Source organism: Lichenostomus cassidix, chromosome 3 (genome assembly GCF_008360975.1).
Source record: "Lichenostomus cassidix isolate B80296 chromosome 3, HeHo_3.0, whole genome shotgun sequence".
Classification (NCBI taxonomy): Eukaryota; Metazoa; Chordata; class Aves; order Passeriformes; family Meliphagidae; genus Lichenostomus; species Lichenostomus cassidix.
In genome coordinates, this window is record NC_139483.1 from 64,217,308 (window position 1) to 64,241,623 (window position 24,316).

At 38.7% G+C, this 24,316-nt stretch overlaps 1 protein-coding gene across 2 annotated transcripts; it reads left to right on the forward strand.

The window, feature by feature from the left end:
* The first annotated feature begins 9,368 nt into the window (after positions 1–9,368).
* Positions 9,369–22,760, forward strand: GPRC6A (G protein-coupled receptor class C group 6 member A). 2 transcript variants are annotated; one of them, XM_085056109.1, is made up of 7 exons: positions 9,369–9,761; positions 11,054–11,357; positions 12,238–12,276; positions 13,195–14,022; positions 16,876–17,088; positions 18,464–18,587; positions 19,951–22,760. In XM_085056109.1, exons 1-7 carry the CDS (start codon positions 9,568–9,570, stop codon positions 21,069–21,071), a joined length of 2,823 nt encoding a protein of 940 aa, XP_084912235.1. In that variant the 5' UTR covers positions 9,369–9,567; the 3' UTR covers positions 21,072–22,760. The 2 variants fall into 2 exon arrangements, with proteins under 2 accessions (XP_084912235.1, XP_084912236.1); XM_085056110.1 differs by lacking the exon at positions 12,238–12,276.
* Positions 22,761–24,316: the final 1,556 nt, after the last annotated feature.

The following is a 24,316-nucleotide window of genomic DNA, read 5'->3' on the forward strand; positions in this document are numbered from 1 at the left end:
GGGGAGTTACGTTGCTCACTGTCAAAGATCTAACTTCATACTGTTTTCAGCACTTCTGAGCATAAATCCTGGCCAAGGCCAAGATCCTTGGGGTAGCTGGGATAGTGGACAGAAACCCAGGCATGCCCTGGGGAAGGCACAGTATGAAGCCTTGCATGATGCAGAGGATCTAAGTTGATGTGGGTGTTTTGGGAAAGAGCTACTGGATGTGCTCAGTAGCAGCCAGGTTCCCAGTGGTCAGGGCACTTCTTGAAACACTGACATTAAATAAGCCACCTTGCCTATTTCCTACTCTGTTTAACACACCAAGCCGAAGGAGGCTGAGTATCTCCTCAGCTCCAGCCAGCCTGAGCTAGTCCTTTCCTTCACCCAGAGCACCTTCAACACCACCTGTTCCACGTGCTACATGTTTTGAAAACATCAGAAAGGTCTTTGCTGTGTCTCTTATCAACAGATGGAATCTGTGATTAAGTGTATGGAACATTTGTGCAGGATTTAGCAGTACATCCCACTGCAATCCAAACTAACTCGAGTTAAGGGCATCCTGGAGTGATGCCTGGGTTACTATGATGGTATTCAGTAAAGGGTGCTCTAAGAGAGAGGTTTTATTCCATGCTTTTAGCATGTCAGATTTGCCCTTCACCAGTTTTTTTTTTTCCCCTTGTTTGGACTATTTTCATAGAATGATAGAATCATTATGGTTGAAAAAGACCTCCAAGACCATCAAGTTCAACCTTTGACTGAATACTGCCATAGCCACTAAACCACATCACACTATTTCAGCAGTCAGGGGAATTCCACAGAGAAACTTTTTAGATCTCAAAATACATTCTATTTTGGGGTGAAGAATGATAGCACATGGCAACAGAGACCAGCCCTTGGTCTTTATCTAGCTACATTTTTAATTTTTCATATATTTGCATATAAGATTGCAGAAAATATGCATGGATATATCTGCTCATTTATCTAAATTGCAATCAAATACTATTGTTACACTTCATTAAAAAAAAGGCACTTGGAAATGCACTGTTTACAAATCGGAAATAACATAAATAAACCAGACCGAATAAGGGTTAGACCTTTAGAGAAAGAGAAAGCTCTCATGGGAATGAAATTTCTGATGAGAAACTCTGGAGATACGTGTTTTCTTCAAAATATTTGTGTTGGATCCATGGGGTTAAACAATTCTGACCCTAAAATTCACTTTCCATTTCTTTCTTTTCATGTTTCCATTTATATTTGCATTCTAATAAAACAATGCATATGCTACATTGCCACATTTTAAAATTTCTGTCTTCAAAGACCTTGGTACTTGATGGTTCACACTGGGCTTTGAATTAGAAGGCATGTTGGGGCATTTCTAAACCTGACAGTCTTACACATAAGCTGGAGATCTGTCGTGTTTCAGTCCTGGGGGATACAGATGGGGCTAGTGTAGCCTAAACATCTCTTCAGAATTAGGCTGTAAATTGCTCTGTTGTAATGCAGAAAATAATTTAATTTTCGGTTTCCTAATTTCTTATTAATGAGATAGGGCTAGATGTGGCACCTGTGTAGAGACCTTTCTTACTGCCTCACTTCTTGTAATCACAATATTATGAATAACCTTTCATTAACCTGCAGATATATTCACAGACTCTAATGGGAACTATGCTACTTGTCATCATCATCATCATTATTATTATTATCATCATCAGGTTTTTATTGTGCCTGGTTGATGATTTGTGAATGCTTTCATGTGGAAATAATGACATTACCTTTTTAAACCAAGACATTTTCTCAGAAAAAATGAGAAAACATTTGCAGTCTTTCAGTACATAAAGTGGGTTTACAAAGAAAGATGAAGAAAGTCTTTTAACCAAGTCCTGTAGTGACAGGACAAGAGGCAATGACTTAAAAGTGAGAGAGGGTATATTTACTTTGCATATAAGGAAGACATTTTTTACAATAAGGGTAGTGAGGCACTGGAACAAGTTGCCCAGAGAAGTTGTGGATGCCCCATACCTGAAAGTGTTCAAGGCCAGGTTAGGTGGGGCTTTGAGCAACCTGGTCTAGTGCAAAATGTCCCTGCTTATGGCAAGAAGTTTGGAACTAGATAATCTTTAATGGTTCTTTTTGGCTCAAACCATTGTATGTGTTTAAGAATCTGCTGCCCTTATTCAACTTCTTAGACAAATGGATGTCAAGGAATTCTGCATCCACATAAGTACATTTATTCTACAGCTTTAGAAGAAGCAGCATCTGCATTTCAATGTATTAGAGGTAGAGGAAGGATTTTAACAAGTTTGAATATTAGGTACCACACAGGTATGAATTTTCTTTTCCCTAGGATTGACATTAAAACAGAGCTTCCCCAGTGGGTCATGGAAATTTACATAAAAGAATTGATGTGTGAAAAGAAGGAAACCATTCTGATTTAAAACCAAACCAAACAAACCAAACCAAAGAATAGATGGAAAAACACTATATGTATTGATCTCAAACTCCTTAACTTCTTTTTTCTTGCAGCCCCACTGGAATATTTGTAAATTATATAAACCCCTTTTTCTGTTGAAAGAAGGGGAATCTTTAGAACAACCTGTAGTACAAAGTTTTATAGTTTCAGACTTTAGAGTGGCTCCATCTAACAGAAAAGACTGGTATATATATCTTTTAAACACAGAAATATTGAAGTATACCTCTAGAAAAACATTAACTTTTTTTCTCTTTTTTCAAATAAAACTTCCCTGCTTTTCTACGAAATCATGAGATTTCTGTCTGGCAGTGTGGCAATAACCATTTCATTAATGTAGGTCATGATGGGGAGTACCTGAAAATTGATGAAAATTGAATGCCTGAAAATCTACGGTAGAAAATATCTAAAAATCTCTGGAGATATGTAAAAGAAAAATCTGAAAAATTCACTTAGCTAATATATCTTTTGTTCTGTCCTTAGTTGATTCCAGTGAATTTTTGCTGTCTTTTGGATATCTGCTGACATAACCTTTTTCTTCTTTCAATTAATGGAGGTCATGATAGCTGTTCTATCACCCTCAGCTTTAAAGCTGGGTGATTGCAAAGAGATTTGATACCAAACTTAAGATCAGTTGTGGTTTTATGTAGTGGTAGCTATTTTGTATTGTATTTCTGAAAAATGTGTGTACTTGTAAGAGTAATTGCAGATAAACGGGTTTACCCATCCTTGAGGTATGTCTTCAAAGACAATTTCTTGTCAGGGAACAGAAATTACTTACAGCTAAATCTTCTTTCCTGTTTTCTTGTTAGTCAAAGTCAGTAATGCAGTATTTTTGTATATGTAAGCTGTCCTTAACCAACAGTACATAATATTCCATAGGAAGTATGTAGAACCTTGTTACTCTACAAGATTATAACAGCTAACTTTTTAGTAGTAAACATTCCCAATGGTTTTAGTATGTGAAACTTTTTTTCTTCTTTCCTCAGTCTTTCAATCTGAAGGTTGAAGTCAGCCTCCAGAGTGACTCATGGATTTGCTGTTTTGGGTTCTTTTCCTTATCTGAAAGGAATTTTTATGAGTGTCACCTGTTCTGCCTGTACTTTCTTTGCAGGTGTATGTTTGCCTTTATAACACAATCAGTTAAATCTTGTAAGGTGAACTGAAATCTTTTAAGATCTCAAGAGAAAACCACAATAAATTAAAAAGTCCAGAATAAGAGTGACAATGACAACCTTGAATCAATAATCATCAAACCTGAACTGAGTTAGCTAAGACATTAAACCTATCTACCTTCAGGAATCTTGTTCCTTGCCTGCAGAGCTCCTCACAGCTGGGTAAGGAGCTCCCAACTGCTTATCTCCTGTACAAACATAAGGAGATTTAGGTTCTCAGAAACAGAGTTCCTCAAGACCTGCTGGCTGAGCTCAGGGCTGCCTACAGTAGTTTGTCCTGAAAGGAGCCTCAAATTCCACTTTTGCCTTCTACAGTTTGGCATCTATGGACACCTATACCTCCCAGACACTATTGAATGTTGCATTATCACAGAAATACACAATAGATGAGGTTGGAAGGGACATCTGGAAATCCTTCAGTCCAATCCTAAAGTATTTTTCTCTGTGTCAGATGACTAAGTATTCAGGGAAAAGCTCTGTACTTGCTCAGATATGTGGTTTCAAGACAGTGACAAGATGAAGATTTTTGAAATCAGGGAAAGTGAAGACCAGCTCTTTTCCTGGTGTGCTGTTCTAGGTTCTGTCAGCCAGCACATTTGGGGGACGTAGACTTGATTTTTTTCTCTATCTGAAGAGTCTTAAATCCATATTTTCCAGAAGTGTTCTTGTTAATGTATGCTGAGCAAGGAAAGCAAATGAATTCTCACTTTTTTTATGTTGATATTTGCATAGAGTTGAACATCAGTATTTTCATTATATGTTTTAGTAATTAAGGCATTGCCTTAAAATTAGGGTCCACCTGACTTTCAGTCTCTGCTTCTAAAACCTATTTTCATTTCTCTTATTGAAATTACTGATAACATTACCAGTTCTGCTTTATCTCCAAAATGACTGAAGAAAAATGCTAATATTTTTAAAGGAATTTATGTGGGAAAAGCAACGCAAGAGTTAAAAACTCACTAAGTGCTATTTGCAAAAGTGATTTAATGAGAATAAGCACAAGGTCAGCAAGATGGCTATCTCAATTTATGTGGTTATCTGTCCCTTTAACAGCCTGTATTCAAAACCAACACTCTCAGATCCTCCAAAATCAGTTCCCTTGGAGATGTCTAAAAACTGTAACCACTTACATTTTTTAATTCCTATAAACCTAATTTTATTTTGAGCTGTGGTCCTTGTTAATAATGCTGAGACCCTTGGTGCCAACTTCACACCTGCTTGCCATTGGCATTTTTGTGTGTGATGATCTCCAGCCTGATGTTCTTGCTGATAGGCATTTCCAAAACATGCCAAATATACTGGGCAATACAATCCCAGGAATCTCTGAATATCTTGACTCTCTGAGGAGGGTTCTTACTGCTCAGGCAAGAAGGGCTTTCTCAAACAAGTTGTCAATGACATTCCAGTAAATAGGGGGCACTGTGAAAAGAAAGATTTGAGCACCCTCCTTTACATAGCAAAGATCTCACTCTAGGATTGTGAGCAGCTGCTGGCAGGAGAACCCCTGGCCTCCAGCCTCTCAGGAGAAATACCTAAGCTAGAGGTTTTCTTTCCCTCTGGATGACCCTTTCATTACAGGCTGGGACCAAATATTTGCATTGTCAACAGATGAATGACATTTTTGCTCTCTTGTTTTACAATTAAAAGAGGAGGAGATGGAACAAAGGAGAGAAATAAAACCTGATGAAAAATTCTGAAAATGTCATCTCAATAAGCTGGGTCATAACTACATGCTGGCTTTTATGAAAAATTGTCCTGCACCTAAACTATGCAGCTGACTATCTTGGCTGGTGGGATAGGAGCAGCCTTACTGGATTATTAAAAAACAAAACAAAACAAAACCAAAACCAGGTAATTTACAAGTAAATTCAGTTTTGGAAGGGTAAAAATATTTGCCAACAACATCAAAAAATTCAAATCCCCTTAATTTTTAATGTCAAAATTATATTTTACTTGAAATGTATTCTAAGTATATTAAAATATCAGACAAAGAAGCTAAGTGAAACAAATATTTCTGATCTGAACTAAAAAAAAAAGTGTTATTTCCAATGTAGGCCCTTTCACAACTCTGTTTTGATTTCTTATTCATTCTTCTAGCATGAGCAGCAGAGGTGCACTGAATGTGCACAATATGGACTATTGACTAAGACACATTCTGTTAAAAAAAATTTGCTGTGAGACTGCGTAGGATGTCCCTGACTGTCCAGGGAGGAGGTTGAAGGCACTGCCATGGCTATTCTCTGTGCAGATAATCCAGCATCTCAGTTTTCCACCAGAAGTACTCCAACAAGGTCATTTGCATCAGGGGAAAATCAACTTTCAAGGAACATCAGGAGTGGCATTACAACATTGTGACCTGATAAAGAAAAACAGGATTTGTCCTTCCCATCATGCAGCTCAGCTGACACCCTCTAGAGGACAAACCCAGTGAACTTGAAAATTGAGTTAGTTTGTTTCTTAGGAATTAATGTGAGCTGTTGGCTTCCATCCAAATTCCATTTCACTGTTGATGTATTTTTAGTTTTTATCTTTGTTTTTTTTTAACAGACCAAAAATCAAAATAATGGGTATTTTTCTTCTCATTCTTTAATTTTCATATTTAATATTAAGCTATATAGGTCCCAACAAATAGAAGAATTTTAAAAAGGTACTTGAAATTAAGTAATTAAATACTTCTTTTCCTTTTCTCCCATCATTTAAACTTCCATAAAAGAAATTTAGTAAATCAAAATCACTGGGTTAAGCACTATGGTTCTATTGATCTAGAAATCTGGCAACACTCACCAATATTTAATCTTCTTAATGCAAATGATGGGATTTTATTGGAAAATTGCTGGGTTCTTCAAACAGAACAATTGCCATTGTATCAGGGTAAGTCCTGTCTGAGTGAAGGAGAGTTATCCTAATCCTCTGAATAACTGTGAGGTTATCCAAATATTTTCTTTATTCCCTTAACTATTGTGCATGCCTGGCACAGGATTTTGCTACCTGTTGTATGTTGTATGTACACTCTGTTGGTCTCATACTCAAGCCGCCCAGCTTCTCTTGTACATTTTGAATACTGGGTCCGTTCAACATTTTGCCAAAAATGCATCAGGTGTAAATTTACAAGAAGTCACTTGCAGGATCAATGCTGGGGGCTTGACAGGGCCATTCTCCAAACCCCACCAATTCTAGTCCTTCTCAAAGTCCGTGTGGAAGAACTGATCATTTTGGCATGGCAGCAGGTAACTTTGGGGCACACAAAGATACTGACAGGATATCTTTGTCTCCCATGAGATCCTCCAAAGCCTCTTAGAATTCACCTTTGGCTTTCATAGTAGCTTTGGTATTGTAAATCCTGTTTACCATCTTTGAACAGTCCATTAGAGGCTGCTTTTGAGAGATCATGGTACTTCAAGAAATTCTCCTGACTCTTATGCTTGAATCTACCTGCCAGGAAATACTCCTGTGCTGACAACTGTGAAAGTCTAGTGTTGTGTCCATGATGTGTCACTAAATTAAAAGCAAAGAACATTTTGTACTACACAATTATTTCTATTACATTTAAGTGCCAAAGAAAAAGGATATTTGTGAACAGTTCAAGTCAATTCTGCAATACTGGATTAGGCTGAGGTATATCAGTAAGACTACTATGTACTTCTCACCACTAGTAGTAATTATGAGATATATGTCTTGAAAACAAAACCAATAAACCCTTTTCTTTTGAAAATACACTTTGACATAAACTCTATGTAGTTGACTTGACAGAACACCTCTCTTTTGTGGTGTTTTTATAAATAACACTAAATTATGCACCAATTAAATGTGATGTTTATTTTGTCAACTTCTACTTTCCAAAGTGACCAAGTAATGATTTTTTATTTATAGGCAAAATCCGCATCAGTAGATAATAATAGGTTTTAGAGACTGGACAGAGTAAAGTTCCTTTTCTCTTTGTTATCATAAATCATAACAAATCTGAAGTTTCAAATGATCAGTACTGGATTTCCATCGAGTCCTTATTGCAATACTTAATGTTCAGACCTTAAAATTTACATTTTACAATAATATTGCTTGTGACCTGTTTAAGACTATAGCTAACTTCACTCTTATGCTTTAGCTACATCTAAATATACACAAGTTTTATATACAGAATTATATGCAAGGTAAAGGAAACACTAGAGTATGTGGAAACAGGTTTTAGGGTGCATTACATGGCTGGTAAGGAATGAGTACCTGAATATTTGCAAGTGAATGTCTCATAACTCAGGGCCAGTGTCTGACTACAATTAATGCTTTTATAAGTCAAGAGGAAAACCTTTGGAATAGCTGGAATTTTTGTGAGTCACTGCAGAAGCAGAATAAACTAGTATCAACATCTGCCACTAAATATATATGGTTAGATACATTCAAGAAAACACAGGCAGCTGTTTACTGTCTGCAGTGACCCAGCAGTGAGAATGTCACATGGAAAGAAAGAAGGCAGATGAAAGAAAGAAACACAAACTGTTATACTAGAAGAAAGAGGCCAAATGTTAACTTAACTAGGGATTAACATTTGCACTCGCAAGTATTTTGTCTGTTGTATTTGCATTTACAAGAAATATGCTGGTTGTAAATGGATACTCTAACTACAAAGAGACTATTGATAAAACAAGCAAAATGTAATGATTTGAATAATTTATACTGTATGCATTATGCTTATCAGAAAGAATGCATAACAGACATCCCATTTCTTAATTTGTTTGCTGGTAAATAAACCTTGGTTCTAATTTTCTGTGTAAAACCTAGATTTCATTCAATCACAGACAATAAACACTGTGGCTGAACCCATTCTTTTGGGAGTGTTTTGGCATACTACCAAAAGCAGCAAAATCTGAAAAAGCCATTATAAGAAAACAGAAATAAACCAATGTCAGGGACAGGGAGGGATTATTGTCAGATCTGTGTCCCTCACACTGATTGGTATTATTTATTAGCATAAGTCATGTTTCTCTCCTAAGGAGGTTCGCTTTGATGTTTAAGGCTGGGGTTTATGAAAGCTGAGAGTCCAGCTTCTGCTTCTCTTTTCCCCCAGTTCCCTTCTGGCACGTCTGATTCCTGTGAATCTGAGGGGAATGGTGGTGGTGAGAACAGCCTCTTCCCGTTCCTCCCACAGCACAGGAGCTGCTGTTCGTGCGCTGGTGTCCTCAGTCAGAAGGAGAAAAAAGCAAAAAACTACAACTAATGTTATTATTTCCCACTGTTCTGTGTTTATCACATTAGCCAGCAGCAGACTTGGCCTGGCTTGTAAATATAGAACTTGATTCAAAGCCCACTGAAGTCCCTAGGACATGTGCCTCAGAACCATGAATATTAACTTATCCAAATAACTTTTATACAAGGATTATAAAACATATAAAAAAGGGTTGAGATAAAAGCAATCTTTTGGTAGTTTGGGGTTGGGATTGGTGAACCAGACTCTGAGATAAAGCACACTGTGACCGGGGTGGGGGGGGGATGTCTTTTATTTTAGCATTCTTTGGACCAGACTCTTAAAACATTGTCACAGCATTATCACTATTACCATATTACATAATTGCTTCTGTGCACCCTGCACTCAGTTGGAAGGTATTCAAAACAAGCCCAAATTTACACCAAAATATTTGCCACGTGTTTGAGATAAGGTATCATAAACTTTGAACACAGCATAAGAGATTTAATGTCCAGCATTTCTTTTTAAACTCATTTATGTTTCTCCCTCCCTCTCCACCCTCACATTTTATGTGACAGCACTGCTTTAGTACCTTCAATAAAACTGCCTTGGCCAGTGAGGCAAATACAAGCACCTTATGAGGTGTGACCAACTTTTGAGTGCAGCCTTTGTCCTTTGCTGCTCTTTACAGATGACACAGGAGCCCTTGTTGGCTCTGCAGCTTGATTGACTCAAAGCTGGGAGTGAGTGAGCAAAACAGAAACATGGCATTTGTTATCTTTTTGATCCCCTGCTTTGTGATCAGCACCGACATCGCTTTCTCCTGCCAGAATGCTGACGACTTCGTGGGTGCCAGCTCTCCAGGGGATATTGTTATTGGGGGGTTGTTTGCAGTTCATAGCGAAATGCTGCATCCAGAAGAAGATCCCATCAAGCCAGTAATTCAGAATTGTGCTGGGTGAGTAATACTGGGAATTACTCATATAGCAAAGAAGAGAGAATTCACATTGGGCATGTAGCTTTTATATTAATGTTAACAAATTCTGGTTCTCTTGTTTTGCCTAGTCTTTAAAAATTCCTTGGACATCATATAAATTCAATGTGAATTAATACTGGATGACAAAGTATGGCAAAGTTACAATAAAAGGTACCATGACTGCCTGAGGAAGGGAATGAGCATTTGATCCTATTTCAATCTTCACAGAAAATCAAATAGCCTTGGAGGTTTGTGCTATCATCTGATTTCCATGGACATGCTAATTTGCTGTAGGTCTGAAGGACTCTGCTGGGCAGCTGCTCATTATTTGTTATGAAACTGAACCTACATGATTTGAACACAGGCAGAGTATTCCATTTTACCTATGCCATAGTAAACTCTGCCTCCCATCCCTCAGGCAGCTCAGTTATAATCTATGATAGTACCTGGCTGATTGCATTGTAGTTATTTTTATAATTACTATAGTTATTACACTTTGAATTATAGATTTTTATGTTGTAAGTTAGACTATATATAAGCTCCTCATCATGCATGTGTTCTGTGCATCAGAATATTTATTTTTGTTGGCTCCAATTCCTACTGTGCTTGAAACATCCATTTTTCTGGAATGCATGAAAAGAAAACCTGGTGAAGAGCTTCATTTTAAGTATATAATAAATCTTTCCTAAGTCCAGGAATTCCAAATATGCCTTCTTATAAAAAAATTTAAATACAGGTGCAAATGCACAAATTTTATTTGAATTTTACAACTTAGTCCCACATCTGAATCTAATAATCAGAAAGGCATGCAGGTATCCTTCTGGATTTAGGTCAAAATGTTGATTAAGTTGATAATTTTGTCTGTCTTCCATAATTTTTCTATGGAGACGTGAATTATCTCAGTTCCATCTGAAATTTAATTTAGCTTACATGATTTGTAATATTTAGAGAAGTTTGTCTGAGAGGCGGGTTTGTTATATTGCAGACATTTTGTGCTAGCTAAGTTCTGACTAAGCATCTGTTACAACATCCACTGGAGATGAGGGGAAATAACTGTGCTACCTTAATCAGATCTAACAAGTATTTTGGAAACACCAATGCAACCACTAAGGACCTTGACCTCTGAAATATTTTCTTCTATTCTGAAATATTTAGTACTCCCTTGTCCTTGCTTCACACTTTTAGTGAAAGTAAATACATTTTTAAACAGACTTTGCTTCACCCTTGCTTCCAACAATGTTTTTCTAAAAAATACCTTCTGTGTTTCCTGACAGCTTTGAAATTCAAGTTTTTCTCCAGACACTTGCAATGATTCATGCTATTGAAACCATCAACAACTCAACGTTGTTATCTGGAGTTACTCTGGGCTATGAAATCTACGACACGTGTGCAGAAGTCACAAAAGCCATGGCATCTGCTCTGAGATTTCTGCCTAAATTCAATTCTTCTGAGGATGCTGTGGAGTTCAAGTGTAACTACTCAGACTACATCCCAAGAGTAAAGGCAGTCATTGGAGCCACCTACTCGGAGGTGTCAATGGCAGTTTCAAGGCTGTTGGCTTTGCAATTAATCCCACAGGTGGGTTAGAGGGAATTATTTTAATTTGGACAGTGGTTCAAATTTACCATTCTTAGAACAAATGTGCAGTTCAGATCATAGGAATTGGAAAACCCATGTATTTACTACAGGGAAGGATTTGGCTCAACCTAGGGACATCAGGACATCAGGCTTCAGCTCCAAGTGGGGGGCTTGATTTGCTTGCCCAAACAAAGGCAGAAAGGGATATTTTAACTGCTTGAGGCACATTTATCCAAGTGCTTTTTCAGGGTGATGCTGGGCTCTTGTCAGCCTGGCAGTGCCTTTAGTCAGTCCTGGTTACTCTGGTGTCCCTTGGATGACACTCAAGGACTTTGCTCAGGCAGCAAAGATAAAGCTGCCATGTCTAGTCTGCCTGAATATGACAATACTCAAGCTAAAAAAATAGAGACCAGATCAAATCTGGCCAAAAATTCAGAAATTCTCTCCTGCCCAAGAGAAATTAAATGCTGGAGTCAGTTAAAACTACAGAGAGGGAAGTTTGCTCTAAAACAAAGATTTACTCCTGTTACTCTTCAGACAGTTGTAGAAGATAAATAATACAACTGTTTAGATCCACGCTGGCCCTTCCCAAAACATCCTTCCCTATTTCTGACCTCTCTAGGACTAGTACAGTCCCACACTTGTGCTTAGGCCAGTTCTTATATTCCTGCTTTCACCTTTGTAAGAGCGTTGGGGTCAAGGCCAGGACCAACAAGGAAGAAGCAGATCCATTTCCACACCACCTTGTCTCGCAGTTTGGTTTTGGCAACTGATACAAATTAACCTTGCAAAGTAGCAACATAGTAACCAAATATGTGGAAAAGACATAAATCTGAACTAAGGATAACTTCTAACTGAATCTTCTCCTCTGCAATGGTAGGAAGTAATTCTGACCTCCAACGCCACCACAGGAGATGTAGTAAGTATGCAAACTAAAATGCCACACTTGAACATAATCAAAAGGCAAGTGACTAAAAAAATCTGCATTAGGGCATGGATGGAAAATGGGACCCAACAGATTTTTCTTATCAATAGCATATACAATGTTCTGAACCAGTAATAGCTTGTACCCACTCCAAGCAGGTGATTCTCATTTTGGAAAGCTTAGATTTCATTTATAAGAACTGTCAAACTCTATAGTGGAAAAAGAGTTCGAACAAAATAACATTAAAAAAGGATTAAAACTGGAGAGATTTAAATAGCAATGTTCTATTTATGTTTTTCTAGCTACAACATTCACAAGAAAAAGATAATTAACCTTTTGTATGAAAGAATTATAGCATTCTGTAATATTGGTTATTGTTTGTTTTTCTGTGAGGTTCTTCCAACAGATGATCCTTTTGAAATATAATAATTAAATATTGGAGATATATATATATATATATATATATATGTGGGTGGGTGAACCATACTAACACACTCAGTGATGGAAGAATACTACAAATTAGAAGAGTATTAGCAATTTGAATAGAGACTCAAAAAATAGCCAATGTTCTAAATATCGTTTTGAAGAGCATGTTGGTGGTATCTGAACAGAGTAAACTGAAATCTTTATACCATCAGTACTGTCTTATCCATGTTGAAAGGTTTTGTTCTTGGCCTTTACTGAATGATGTGGAAGAGAGTGAAAAAGAAAGCATAACTGGTACTGGGCATGGGTCTGCATCCTAAGAGCAGGGAGAGAGAACCTGCCCCATTTGGCTGCAGCTTGTTGGTGCTCACTCACAGGAGGTGGGAACCTGGGTCAGGTGGGAAGAAAGAGCAATCATGGCAGCTTTGCATGTCTTGGTCCTTTGGAGGAGACTGCATCCATAATTGAATTGTTCACTCTTCCTAGGTCAGTCCTGCATCATCGGCTGAAATCCTCAGTGACAAAATCAGGTTTCCTTCTTTCTTCAGGACTATCCCCAGCGATTTTCATCAGACAAGAGCAATGACCCACTTGATCTGTGAATCTGGGTGGAACTGGATTGGAGTAATAGCCACTGATGATGACAATGGGAGGTTTGCTCTGGAGAGCTTTGGGGTTCAGGCCATGGCGAACAATGTTTGCATAGCTTTTAAAGAGATGCTGCCAGCCTATCTCTCTGACAGCACCTTTCACTCCAAAGTTGATCAAGCAATTGAGAAGATTGTCAAGGAAAAAAGAGTAAATGTTATTGTTGTCTTTATGAGACAGTTCCATGTGCTCAAATTATTCAAGAAGGCAATTGAGAGGAATGTTAATAAAATCTGGATTGCAAGTGATAACTGGTCAGCTGCAGTCAAGATCAGTACAATTCCCAATATCAGACAGCTGGGAACCATTGTGGGATTTGGATTTAAAAATGGAGACATCTCCTCATTCCAGGAGTTTCTGAGAAACCTTCATGAAAAGCCCATTGAAAACAACAAGTTTTTACATGAATATATTACACTTTTGTCAGTCTGTGCACACCTGGAATATTATGATTTTCAAAAGTGCCTTTCAAACCAGTCCCAAGATGATCTACTGGAAAATGAGGAGAGTAAACATCAGATCTGGAGAGATGATTTTTTGAATGCTAACATTGAACCAGGATTTATCCGTAGTACTATACTTGCAGTCTATGCCATAGCTCATGCCATTAAAAGGAAATGCAAAGACAGAGACTGCAAGGATCCATCTGCCTTCACTCCCTGGGAGGTATGACATTAATTCTTTCAGGTCTCATTCTATGTGCCTAACTTCCAGATTATTTTTTCTCCCATACTCCTAGATGTAAAAGCTTGGTCCTCTTACTAAATGACTTTTTATTTATCTTCCTACTTTTCTTCACCTTTTTAAACCTTTAAAACTTTTAAACTTTTAAAACAGACTACATGCTAGAGCAGCAGTGTCTAACTGTTGGAGTGATGAGAACTACATTTCAGTCTCCAATTTTTTCACCCTTTTTTTTGGCGCATATAAGTGCAGAAACTCATAGTACTAAGCCATGGATATGTTCCGTAGATAGAGATCATGTACAGATGGCCAAAGGATGGTGGTAACTGCATAACCACCATCTCCTCCTTGATGGGTGCAGTAACAATGGCTGTAAACATGTGACTCTACAGGTGCAGAACTGATCTTTAACTTCTGGGCTTCATTAGCTACCCCAACACTTCCCCCATCACCTTCAAAGAGGGCACAGAGCAGGCGCCAGCTTCAGTGGAGGCTTCTGTCTGTAGGCTCCTTGCTGGAACATCCTTTTAGCTACTCTTGTAGGATAAAATAAAATGTACAGTCAATCTGCAGCTGATTTATCAGCTGTTCAACTAGTAGTGGTTGGTTCTGTTGCTGTAAACCACTGTAATATACATCATGAGGGCTCATGAGATAAGGGGATACTGAAGGATAGGAACATTCACCATAGAGTTTCAGTTTCCCTCTCTCTCTTTCTCTCAGCATTGTATCTGTTTAGTCCTAACTCAAGTATTTTTCTCTCTAATGAATCTTTACTTGAAACTGAAAATGCAATATGTTATTTCTCTGTCTGATCTTGACTTGAAGTGTCTGGTAGGAAAATTAGACATAATCTTTAAGATGGGTGAGGTACTCGTTTTCACACTCCGCTGGGTGGGAAAAGAAGAGGAAAAATCAGGCAAGTAAACCTGACCTGACCTTTTACCCAAGAACCTGCTCAGGACTATTCACTTTTACACACTTTTACTCAGAGGATTAAACAAATGTTCATTTAAAAGTCAAACAACCTCTGAAGCACTCTGACTTGCTCTGACCTCTTATCCTAGGTCAGGGCAGGTCAAACCAAGATACGGGATTTGGAAAAAAAAACTCAACCAACCAATAGCCCAGTAACAATCAGACTCTCACATGAATTTGTAAATGCTAATGGGACAAATTCATGGTTGCTTTGTAGGAATGCAGTTTTATGGAGCTGCATTTACATCATTGCTGAACCAAATCCCAAACCATCCAAATTAAAACTCCTTTTAAGTTCTTAAGCATTCATGAAGAGAACTGAAAGAGCTAATTATTTCCCCCGTGATGTTTTCATAACATGTTTCTTCTACATGAAAATTGAACCCTCTAGAAAGGGAGATGTATATGTACAGAAAAAGCTTAGGATCCAAACAGTCCATATCATACATCTCCCTATATAGGGAAACAATAGAGTGATTGGTGCTACAGACTTTGCAAAATAATAACCAGTTACACCAAAATGTTTCTAAATATTAGATCCTTCTGTCTGAAGCTCAAGATGTATTCAAAAAGCTCTGGTATTCTCATATTGTAGAGAAATTGGAAAAGTGGAGAAGAGAAAGACTGAATGACTTAGTCTGAGTACATATGATATTAAAAGAAACATATTGAGTTCCACACAACTATGCAGCATCCAAACCCGATGCACTATTGGTTAGAAACACACTGATTCTTTATAAATTGTATAAATGCTCAAAAAAATTACATGATACATGAAAAAATGGATTATTACACGCACCAGTTACCAGTGTTACATAAATTTGACAAAGCCTATTGAGCACCTGTCAGCACATTTGTTAAATGCTATGAATATCACCCATGGCAATAAAATGGACCCATGTAAGAGCATGCTTTTCAAATGAAGTTGAACTCAGCCTTTCACCAAACACTGAATTTTTTTCTTGTTAGTTAATTACTGTTGCCAAAAATCACTAGGCCTACAAAATAATAAAGCCTTTACTTCAATTAAGAACCATGGTAGCTAATGGGAGTCCTATGATCTCTCCATGAACTCGGAGTGGGTGATATGTGCCTTAACCTGTCTTCCTCTAGATTTGCACAGACCTTTTTGATCTGTCTGTGATGGGGCAGGCAGAAATTTTCCCCTATTGAACAGAGTGAATTGCAATATGAAGCTGGACAGTTGCCATATCAAAGCATCCTTGTTTTGGTATGACCTATCAAATATTACCATGACCTATCAAATATGGCCTTGCTGTTTATTGCTGTTGTGTCATTGATCTCCCCATCTGAGCAAATTGGCATGTATTGTTCATTGAACAGTTCTGAGTCTCACCTTGCCATACACAATTTCGGTCAGTCACAGCTGGAAGTAGTGTTAGACACTTCCAGACGTGCTGGGGGAATTTACTCTGGAAGCAAATGTTGCCCAGATTGACTCTGATGGCAGTAAAGTAACGACAGGAGCACCACCCACCATTGTTCTTTACAAGAAGTGGAGGGCCAAAAGTCTCTTAGTTCTTGCAAGGAAAAATGTTTTCTCTCTGAACATCATACCAAAATTTTCAAGGCTGGAAAAAAAGTACTGATATGAGAATTTGCACACATTGCATAAACTTAAGACATTATGACTTTTTATTAATAGATTTTTAAGGTCAACAGGATTGTCTGTATAATGTAATTCTGTAAACAAATATGAACTTGAATTTTAATATTTCTCTCAGCCTTAAAACCATTTCTTTTTAATTTGATATTATCATACATATGTTAAATTACTCAGTTTGTCATACTGACATGATACTAATGTGTGTTTTCATTCCTTACACTTATGTGCAGCTCCTTGAAGAACTTAAAAAAGTTGTAGTCATTGATGACAGTAAGGAAATCAAGTTTGACTCCAAAGGAGATATGAGCACCAGTTATGATGTCCTTCTTTGGAAAGAAATTGATGGCCACATGGCAATCACCACTATGGCAGAATATGATGCAGAGAAAGGTAGCTTTATCTTTGAGGATGAAGAGAAAAAAAAAGATTTTCTGGCATTAAAGGTAACTTAATTTGTTGACAAAACATGTGAAATTTGTTTAATATGATTTTTCCTCCCTCCAGCATTTGCAAGAGAAGCATGTGTCAGCTAGAAGTTTCTTGTGTGGTTTAATGTTTTCCTTTAAGAGCAAAGAATCCTTTGCGAGTTTATTCAACCCCTTTCATGTACCCTGAGATGCATGTTAGCCTGTGAGCTGGCTCAGTAATTTAATATGTATTTAATTTTCCAGAATGCTCCTAGAAAGTTATGTCTGTACTAAAAATGCTACTCCAGAATCTTACAAAGGGATTTTAAAATAAGAAATGATAGTGTGTAAAAAGCCCTCTCTTATGAACCACCTCATTCATTCTTTTTACATGAAGTTTCAGATGTGTTGACTTTTTTGTTAAAAAAAAAGAAAGTCTGGGGTCAGCAACATGAGTATGTGGTGCCACCTGGAACTTCAGCACTGATGCAGATGGGACTAGTGTTGTCTGGCCAGTTCCAGCTGGACAATCTGTCCTCTGTGCATGGGTGGAGGTCTGAGTTCACGGTGCAGCTCTGTGCTGCAAGGCATTCCCCACTAATGGGACAGGAAATGAGGCTGCCTGCTAGGTGGGCTGAATTCTAGTCTTGGCATGTGAAATCAACAGAGTTGAGAAAGAAGCTTCAAACCTTGTTCCTCTTTGTGGTGCAAAGAAATGTCTCCACATCCTTGTGAGCACCATCTTGGAAGGAGAGGAGATGGCAGTGTGCCTCAGGATAGATTCTTTGTTTCACAAAAATTGTTTTTAGAAGGAGGGCCTGAAGTGATACCTCAAGAGAAAGCCCAAATCACACACCCAGGAATGGTGCTTCATGACTTGGGATTGAGCTGCCAAGGGTCAGGAATGTTAGAGCTGCAGTACAGAGCACCATCCAAAGTGTCTCTCCCAGGCCAAGGTGTCCCTCCTGGGGTCAGAGCAGCTGAGCAGAGTTTCAGGATGTCATTTGTGAAGCTGTTCGCTCAAATTCCCCATCAGATGCTTCTGGGCATTCTTTGAAGCTGATCCTCTGCAGCCTAAATTCAGGTTCAAAGCTGAATGAAAGACTTTGATCTAGATTTTAAAGGTATATACAAATCCAGTGATTGGCACTCAGGCTGAAAAATTAAAATTATAAGGTAAATAATGCCCCATTCTATTAGTAATTGACTGTGTGGAGAAAATACAAGAAATATGGATTCTACAATGTCTTTTTTCCAACATTATTTTCAGATTTCCTTGAAATATATGTGATACAAAATAAAAACCTAAACCCCAAATTGCAGAATTACTGGAGGTTTAAATTAATGTTCCTTTGTAATTAGCTGTGCCTGAGCTGATGATCTTATTTTTTTTCCCCTCTGCACTCTGCAGAAGGTTCAGTCAACATGCTCCCAGCCCTGCAGGCCAGGCCAGGTGAAAAAGGTTACAGAAAGTCCACACACATGCTGCTATGAGTGTATTTACTGTCCAGAAAACCATTACAGCAATCAAACAGGTAAAGATTTGTGGTCCAAATAAAGGTTTAGTTATACATCAATGCAATGGTTTTGTTTGGATATAATGTGCCTTGACAACCTTGGGTAAAATTTTGGAATGGGATTTAAATATTTGGTTTTGCTTAGTTTTCCATAAAACTTGGTGTAAATGCTCTTTAAAAGGCCAAGTTTAAAGCAATTAGATTGTCCAGCTGACTAGCATTACTCTTTTCTATGGTGGACATTCTGGCTGATTCATCAGTGAGATTGACTCATTAAAACAGAGCCTTTCCTTCCTCTTTCCATAGTACACCCAGTCCAGTAAGGAACAGTTTCTTTGAGGGTGGTGTGGCACTGGAACAGCTTGCCCAGAGAAGTTGTGGATGCCCTATTCTTAGAAGTGTTCAAGGCCAGGCTGGATGGAGCTTTGAGCAATAGCTTTACTATTACCTGGTATAGTGGAGGGTGTCCCTGCCCTGACAGATGGTCTTTGAAAGTCCCTTCCAACCCAAATCATTCTATAAATCTAAGACGTTCAAGGGTATGTGTTTTGCTTAGCAGCACATTTGGTGTCTTACCTCAGAGTAGTGTGTAATTTGATATAACTGCACAATAATATTTTCTAGTATCAAATCTGATGTATACTTTACCACTAGTTCATTTATAGGTTTAAGCAAAGATTTTTAAATGGAAAATTAAATATGGAGGAGAGACATACAATTAAGAAAATTAAGGTAGCATGTGCTTTTAATATCCTGAGAGCAGAAGGGAAGTAAATTTTATCTTCTTATTCAATTAATTGTGAAATTTCTCCATATCAGAGGGCAGGAATTGCAAAGCAAAAGTACCTTTCAAATCATAATCTAAAACAATGTTTGTTCTTGCTGTTGTATTTAAAAAGCTATCAGTAAAGAGAATGTTGGGGTGTTTTCTTTTAAAAATAGACAAATGAAAGAAATATAGTTCAACCTTTTGCAAGAGAATTGGTTACCCTCCAGCCATTGTTCAGGTTTAAATTAAAGTTTGTCTGTCCAGGGCTCCGGCCAGGTCACATTTGGCTGGTCAGTGATGACCAAGGCAGTTTTAGAGCCCTGGTCATTTTCCCTCCTCGCCCCCGGCTGCAGGCAAGGCTTCCTCCCCTCTGGCAAGGAGCTCCAGGCATTTGTCCTTGGCTCGTTGTGCCACTGCCACGGCAGCCACCGCAGCCCTGCAGCTCCTCCGCCTGGACAGCGACAGCAGGAGCCAGAACCTGTCAGACCCCTCTTCTCCCTTTAGCATCCCTTCCCTCAGTGCTCCTGTATCTCACGTCTCTAAAATCCACTTTGCAATCTATTAACTTTGGGTTTTTAGATATCTTCCTTTTTTTTTTTTTCCTGCTTCCAGATATGGATTACTGCTACCGATGTAACAACAAAACCTACTGGGCTCCCGTCAACAGCACCACATGCTACAAAAAGACAATCTATTTCCTTGCCTGGACTGACTGGTTTGCTATCTTCCTCCTCCTCCTCTCTGCTTTTGGGGTTGTGTTGGTTTTGTCGATTTCTGTAATATTTACCAAAAACTTGGACACGCCTGTTGTAAAGGCATCTGGTGGTTTGACTGTCTGCTATATTATTCTCTTCAGCCACTTCTTAATTTTTTTAAGCACTGTCTTCTTCATAGATGTACCCACAGAATTCAAATGTAAAACTAGGCAAGCACTCTTTGGCATAAGTTTTACACTCTGCATTTCATGTATTTTAATAAAGTCACTAAAAATCTTACTAGCTTTCAGCTTTGATCCCAAACTTCAAAATTTCCTGAAGTGCGTGTATAAACCTATTCCCACTGTGGTCACCTGCACTGGAATTCAAGTTATCATTTGCACCTTCTGGCTAATATTTAGGACACCTTTTGTGAATCAAAATTTCTCAATCCCAAGAGCAATAATTCTGGAGTGCCATGAGGGGTCTGTTGTAGCTTTTGGGATTATGTTGGGCTACATCGCCGCCCTAGCATTTATTTGCTTTATATTTGCCTTTAAAGGTAGGAAGTTGCCAGAGAATTACAATGAAGCTAAATTCATCACTTTTGGCATGCTAATTTACTTTATAGCATGGATTGTATTTATCCCTGTCTACGCAACTACATTTGGCAAATACTTGCCAGCAGTGGAAATCATCGTTGTTTTAATATCCAATTACGGAATCCTCTGCTGCACTTTTCTTCCAAAATGCTATATCATCATTTACAAGCAAGAAACAAACACAAAATCAGCCTTTCTCAAAATGGTTTACACTTACTCTTCTAAGAGTGCAGGCAGTGTTGCTGTTAGTCAGGTTTCTTTGGATTCAAAATCTTCCAGCCTCCGAGCTACTATCACAGACTCATGTAAAACTGAGAACAACTCTGTGAATGGAAGCTGCCATTTCCAAGTGCCTGGGCAGCCACTAATAAAAGGCAAGGTTCTTCCTAAAAATGCTGCAAGGACTACGGTCAGAAAAAGAGTCTCCAGCATATGACAGGCCAGTGTTAAAGTACTGGAAGATAAAAAGCCATTCCTAGGGAGCCATTTCTCTTTCAGATCTCTTTCCTTTTGGTATCCTCAAGGAGAGCAAGCCACATGAACCAACCTTCTCCTCTGCTTAGGCAGTTATCCATTACCAGATCTGAAAGGCTTTCCTGACTCACAGAGTCCATCCCTTGCTCCTGCAAGCCCCCTGATGTGCAATCCCCTTCAGCAGCTCCCTTCCTTCCTCAGCCCGCCCACATAGACCTGTGGGAACCTATTTTGCGACCTCCCTTCTTCAAGTGAGGCAAAAGCACCACAAAATTATTATTTCTCAGAGTCATGTAAGTGGGACCTCACAAGTTTCCCCACTTCTTTTGCCTCTTTGATGCCCAGTTGTTTAAGGAGCTGCTCTTCTCATCTGGCCCCATTTTACAGATCAAAGGGAATCTTGTCCCAGCCTTTGTTTGCCAAGATAAACAAGTCCAGTCCTTTAGTCTCCACTTTTAAGATAGGCTTTCCATTCTCCTGGGATTCCAAAAGTAACTCTTTTTATGTGGTATCAGTGAATCTCTTTTTTTTTTTTCCTCCCCAGATGTGCATACCTTATTCCAGATGAGTGCTGTAGTAACTGTTAAGATTCCCTGTGTTTACCAGCCTGGTAATGAACTAGATACAGATCTATAAATAAAAAGTTGAGATTTTTGCTGGTGTTCTGCAGTTATACATATGTTCATCTGCCTTTTTTCCCCATACTCAAAAGAAACACAGATTCACCTCATGCACCTCCTCTGACGCATGAGGAGAGCAAGCCCCACATATCCTCTTACTTGAGAGTGTAAAGTCAATGTGTAATGTCAAAACCTAATTGATTCCTCTCATTAGCACAAATAATGTAATGACCAGTATCAGCATGAGTGCATCCTAGAAAATTTCGGGGGTTTGATACATATTAAAAAAAATGTGATTTTCAGTAAGAACATGACAATGCATCATCACAATACACAGAAATAGCACAAGGATGACCTGGCATGATCTTACTGAATGAGTCTCTGCTGTGTAGCTCCATGAGCAAAGCTGTACTGTGCCTTCTGTATGAGAGGCAAAGGGCACATTCAGAGAAGAAGGAATTGTCCTATCAGGGACATGGTACCACAGAGCTTTTTCAGACCCGAAACAGCAGAACTAGATTGTCAATACAGGAACAGGAAAATACTTTTCCATATTCATAAAGTCCAGAACATAGAAACTTTGCTACTTTAAGTTCTGTGCCATGTTACTGTGAAATAATACTAAAATCCTTGATATTGTGTATCTGCAAAGATATTTTAAAGTCATTTAAATGGCAAGAGTGCAATTCACGTATGGATTTGTGTAATTATCTATGTTCTGTTGCTGATTGGAAGAATGAAGTGTTATATGTATATACTTACTGGTTGAATGCTGTTTATACGTCTGTTGTTGCAAATACTTTTCTGCATGTGAGGTTACGTATGATAAGGTTAAAATGCCAGCAATGTGGCTGCCAATGCAGCAAGAAGTCTCTCCCTAAAAGAGAGAAGCAAAGCATACGTTGCATGACTGTCAGGAATCAGCTGGTGAGAAAAGTCATACCTGTATTTATTGTTTTCAAAAGTGTTGAGTGTAGCACACCTTGAAGCTATATGAAAAGGAATGATTAAAGCCATATTGTTATTTAAAATTGAGTTTGCTTACTTAATTTCCTTACCTCTCCCCATGAGCTTCTGTTTGGCCTTGAACACCAGCAATACACACGCTTGTAAGGTGTTTCCACTGAAGACCTTAGTCTGCTTCTTAGAAACACCCTTTGAGTTGAAAGCTGTGTATGGTAGGGCACTCATCCTGCAGGACAATCAGGAAAGTGTCTTAGGGCCTGGCGACAGCAGTATGAAGGTCTCTACTGAGGTATTTTTAAGGAAAGACACCACATATGGCAGAATTTCAAAGGAATCTTATGTGCTACATCTAATTCTCTGGCTACGCAGGTGCTCTGTGCAAAGAACACCAAAGATCATTGGTGGAGCAGAGAGGATGCAACAGATTTGAGAGCTCAACTTGACAGCAAGAAAGAGACATTATACCAAGATGTGTTGCATGTTTTTAAATGCCTGTTCTGCAAGAAGCAAGCAATCATATGTAGGTAGAACAAAGAGGGATTGAAAAGGTTTGTGCTACCCTATACAGAGGACATGATGAAGCTTAAATTAGGAGTTCATTATGCGAAAGGAGCATTTGTGCACATTCTCCTGCCCAGAGAAGCAAGCATTCCAGCAATCTAACTATTCCTGTCACTAGTCTTGGGGACATTAAATGAGCCTGAAACAGATTTTCACCCCCAGAGCACAGGACAGGAATCACCTTCCAGAGTCATAGCAAAGTCTTATCCTGGTGCTCCCAGAGCTGTGGCCTACAGGTCAGGCCATGTGAGGCCAAGGGGACCAGCTCTTTTTTTCTGGCTCAGAGAACACTTTGCTTGCTTACTTTGGAAAGATCCTGAAACCACTTCTCAAAACATTAACATCCCACAGGCACATTTTCCATCTCTGAGAGCAACAAGGAGAACAATGTCTCCAAATACAGTGCTGCTCATGGAGAAATCAAATGTGAATCAAATGAGATCTGCAGGAGGCTGCTCTGGATGTAAATGTTTAACCTTTTTGGAGCTTATGTAATTTGTTGTTAATAATACTACAAGATGCATTCTGAAGCCACTATCATAAAATGTACAATATCTTCAGGGAGAATGAAGACTATGACAGCCACCAAGTGTTTGAAGTCCTCTTCTCCAGGGCATAATTCCCTCAAGATTTCAGTGGCTCTAGCTGTGTAGATGCCTTTCAGCTGCCCACGATCTTTAGAGCAGTTCTTTGGCGAGTGCTGGAACTACGTGAGCTCCAGGCTTCCTCCCAGCAGCTCTGCTAATGGCCACTGAAACTACAGAAACCTTAAATGTGTGAGTGAACACCATGAGTGGCAACTAATAGCAGTGTTTAGGATGCTGCATAGTAATGATGCTGATCAGCACAGCCCAGATGTGCTGACTCTTCCTAGCCTTCCCAGCTGTGTCTTCAGGGACAAGGAGCACTGCTTGACACTATGCCACTCTCTTTGAGCAAAGGTAAAGTATCATCCTCTAGGTCGTTCTTACAGTTGTCTACTCCTTGAGAACATTCTGAAAGAGAGCACACCTACTCAAGTAGCGTGTGTGTGTGTATGTGTGTGCAAAGAGGTGCATCT

Bases quoted from the DNA above. Each gene is read 5' to 3' on its own strand.
- GPRC6A (XM_085056109.1), top strand. From the start codon at position 9,568: ATGGCATTTGTTATCTTTTTGATCCCCTGCTTTGTGATCAGCACCGAC. The intron at 9,762-11,053 runs GTGAGTAATACT...GTTTCCTGACAG, and splicing joins GTAATTCAGAATTGTGCTGG to CTTTGAAATTCAAGTTTTTC. The intron at 18,588-19,950 runs GTAAAGATTTGT...TCCTGCTTCCAG, and splicing joins CCATTACAGCAATCAAACAG to ATATGGATTACTGCTACCGA.